Here is a 3854-nt window from a genome sequence, read left to right on the forward strand (position 1 = left end):
TACCTGACCCTACCGCTTCCAGGTCACATAAGTTCACTTAAGGTCACATGACGTACACGGTCATCATGAAATACAACAAAAGGATAAATTGAACAAAACTCAAGAACAAAAATACAGGATAATCATATTCATCCCCACAACAAAATAAGAATACAAAAAAAAAAGAGAAAAAAGGAAAACAAACAAACTTGATCATAATTATTATTCGGTGGGGAAATCACATGCTCCCATACAGAGGCCTATCAACGGCAGTTACAATAGGCCTATGTGTCTTCTGTTTCATCACACAGCTATTGAAAAAAAAACTGGGCTGGCTTACCACAGTCCCGCTCTAGAAACGGCTTTCCACAGTTCAAAATTTCCAACGGCTTGCCATAGGAAACGGCTTGCCACATCATCCCCTCGCGCTGTGTTGCATCTCAGCAGCACGGAGACCCCTCGCGCTGTTTTTTGCTGAAGTATCCGGAGCGTCGCTACATTCGCTACAGTGAAGCAGGTGTCGGGGAAACAACACAGCGATCATGGCTCACGGATTTACCTCGCGGGCTCTGGCGTGGAGCTGTCTCGCGGCGCTCATGTTGACAGGTAAAGATTTTGCGCTTCGGTTTCATCATATGAATGGAGGAGAAGCGGCAGGATTTCTCCTCGTTTTGTGTTGATGCGTGAATTGGGCAGAGAGAGCTGAGCCGACTCGAGCGAACGTGGCCTCGTCTCTGTGTGTGTCTGTTCTTTTGCGCAATTTCACTTCAGAGCTTCGATATGTTTGTGAACATCAATGCTGTGCATTCCCCCGTAGCATATGCGGCGAGTGGCCAAGTTCAGAAGGAAAGTTGCATTTAAGGGTATAAAAACAAAGCGCGAGCTGCACTTCACAACAAAGCATCGGAGAGGGAGACCTCCGCTAGAGAGCGAGCATGCAGCTGTTCCGCTGGCTGCCGTATTATCCTCCAGCGGCAGCCAGGTTATATCACTCACCCTCGGTGCTATTACACTTAAAGCTTCTTGTGTGCGTGGAATTGTGACGGTAGGCTATACATTCGGCCGCTATCTATATCGACCATAACTGGTTATGAGGTTCCGCCTGAGATCACCGCATCGGCTCGTTGTTGTGATTCATCACTGCGAGTTCAGTAGCTGCTGCAAGTCGCCGCCGACTGGAGAGAGAACAGAGGATGGTGGTGTGCTTCGGTGCGAAACTTGGGCTGCTAAAACATCTCTATTCTCGCTATTTCAAGAGAGATGTCGCTTCTGGCGTGGAGTAGATTAGTGTGGGCTGTGAGGGGAGAGATGCGATGAGAGGAGAGGAGATGAGAGGCGACGTTGTGTCGGTTAGAGGAACAGAGTCTCTTTGAGCTGCAGGGCTCTAGCTCGCATGTGCTGCTGTAGTGGGCTACTGGCTATGCAGGTCTGTTGCATGCGACTCGGCGCAACCACTTGTTACAAACACACACACACACACACACACACACACACACACACACACACACACACACACACACACACACACACACACACACACACACACACACACCATCTCTCTCTCTCTCTCTCTCTCTCTCTCTCTCTCTCTCTCTCTCACACACACACACACACACACACACACACACACACACACACACACACACACACACACACACACACACACACACATTCAAACAAAGACAAACAGCACATCAAACAAACATCGTACGCAAACTGCATCTCAAACATCCAACCTTAATGGTGACTGAATAGAAGTGAAGATTTTTACTCTGGATTGGAATTCAACTCCCCGTTTAAAAAGTCTACAAAGCCCATCTCAGACATTCGACCCAAATAGGCTAGTCCGCACTCACTCTTCTCAAGTCGAGTTAGCTCAGTGCCTCTGCAGCTCACTTGTTCTACGCGTGTCATTAAGAAAATGTTTTGCGTTTTTTTAGATGCAAGGTCGCCGAAACACACGCACACGCACACGCACACGCACACGCACACGCACACACGCGCGCGCGCACACACACACACACACACACACACACACACACACACACACACACACACACACACACACACACACACACACACACACAGAGCTCCGTAGCTCTCTGACTGTGTGTGTGTCTGAATGAATGGTCAGTTGGCGTGTTCTGCTCTACGCTGCGCTACTCGGACAGGGCCCGGTGTTGACGTGCGTGCCGTGGCCGACTAAACTGGCGCAGTGTTCGGCTTGCCTGCAGCTCAAGTAGCTGGTGGGGGAGAAAAGTGAATGGAGGGAACCGGCGGTGGAGACCGCTTTGGTCGAAGTTTCTGTTGGTTTTTGCTGTTAATCATTGATCAGATTTCTGGGTCGGTGTGTGTTTGGGGATTTCAGAGAGTAAACAGCGGACTGCATTTGCTTTCTCCCCTGCACGTGCACTGAAGTAGAACGGATGGATGGATGTATGGATGGGTAGATGGGGTTGTGCTTTGTGTGTGTGCGTGTGTGAGAAAGAACAGGTTGCGTAGCGGTGCCACTTGTATGAAGTGAGCGCTGCTGTTGTTGTAGTGACGGTGGAATGCTTTTGTTCGCGCGCATCATTCACGACCGGATGGTTCTCTCTTTGTTTCCCTTCATCTCTCTCTCTCTCTCTCTCTCTCTCTCTCTCTCTCTCTCTCTCTCTCTCTCTCTCTCTCTCTCTCTCACACACACACACACACACACACACACACACACACACACACACACACACACACACACACACACACACACACAAAGGTGGCTATATCCAGCAGTGTTGCAGTGGCACAGGAGTGTGTGTGTGTGTGTGTGAGTGTGTGTGTGCGTGTCCCTGTGGGCGACATGTGCGCTGTTGCTGCTGCTATTTGTCCATGTGCATTTCTCCCTCCCTTATTTTTGTGCGTCTTGCAGAAACATTGACCACGGCACGAGAATGTGTGTGTGTGTGCTTGCGTGCCTGAGTGTGTGTTTGTGTGTGCGTTGGTGTGTGTTTGTGTGTGCGTTGGTGTGCATCTCGCATCTGAGTGTGTGTGTCTGTGTTTGTGTGTGCGTTGGTGTGCGTCTCTCATCTGAGTGTGTGTGTCTGTGTTTGTGTGTGCGTTGGTGTGCGTCTCGCATAAACATTCCCCACGGCAGGAGAAGGAGAGCATTCGAATGTAGCCACGTCTCCCCTGGCCTGGCCTGTCCTCTCTGTATGCCAGTCTGATATATAGGCTAGAACTCTCTCTCTCTCTCTCTCTCTCTCTCTCTCTCTCTCTCTCTCTCTCTCTCTCTCTCTCTCTTTCTCTCGCTCTCTCTCTCTGTCTCTCTCTGTGTTTGGCCTGGCTTGTCTGTACGCCAGGCTGATATATAGGTTAGAACCGAAGTGACATGCACAGAGACGGAATGGGGGGAGAGAGAGAGAGAGAGAGAGAGAGAGAGAGAGAGAGAGAGAGAGAGAGAGAGAGAGAGAGAGAGAGACCCAGTCCTTGGCGTTTCAGGAAAGGACAGTGTGTGTGTGTGTGCGTTCGTGCACGTGTTTGTGTGTGTGTGTGTGCATGCATGCGCATGTGTGTTGAAGGCAGGGTTGGGGTAACCTGTACTCACATGTCTAGGCTGCAGTGTGTGTGTGTGTGTGTGTGTGTGTGTGTGTGTGTGTGTGTGTGTGTGTGTGTGTGTGTGTGTGTGTGTGTGTGTGTGTGTGTGTGTGCTTGGCCTGAGCAATAACTGGGCTCGTGGCAACTCGTCTGTGAACCATGCTGCATTCAACTGTGTGTGTACACTGCTGCAGTGCGAGTACAGTTGCTTGTGTGTGTGTACATGTGTGTGTGAGTGTGTGTGTGCTTGTGTGTTATTTTGATTTTGTACTTTTTGCTTGTTGTTTCTTGTTTTCAAATACCAG

At 49.8% G+C, this 3854-nt stretch overlaps 1 protein-coding gene across 2 annotated transcripts in view; it reads left to right on the plus strand.

Annotated features, from left to right (window-relative positions):
• Positions 1-397: 397 nt before the first annotated feature.
• LOC134452192 (cell adhesion molecule 1-like) overlaps positions 398-3854 on the plus strand; it is an 81595-nt gene continuing 78138 nt past the window's right edge. For both annotated transcript variants that reach the window (XM_063202559.1, XM_063202560.1), the window contains exon 1: positions 398-585. In XM_063202559.1, the coding sequence (XP_063058629.1) occupies positions 522-585 (64 nt within the window). In that variant the 5' untranslated portion in view covers positions 398-521. The remainder of the gene's footprint in view (positions 586-3854) is intronic.

Source organism: Engraulis encrasicolus, chromosome 7, assembly GCF_034702125.1.
Source record: "Engraulis encrasicolus isolate BLACKSEA-1 chromosome 7, IST_EnEncr_1.0, whole genome shotgun sequence".
In the NCBI taxonomy this organism is placed as follows: domain Eukaryota; kingdom Metazoa; phylum Chordata; class Actinopteri; order Clupeiformes; family Engraulidae; genus Engraulis; species Engraulis encrasicolus.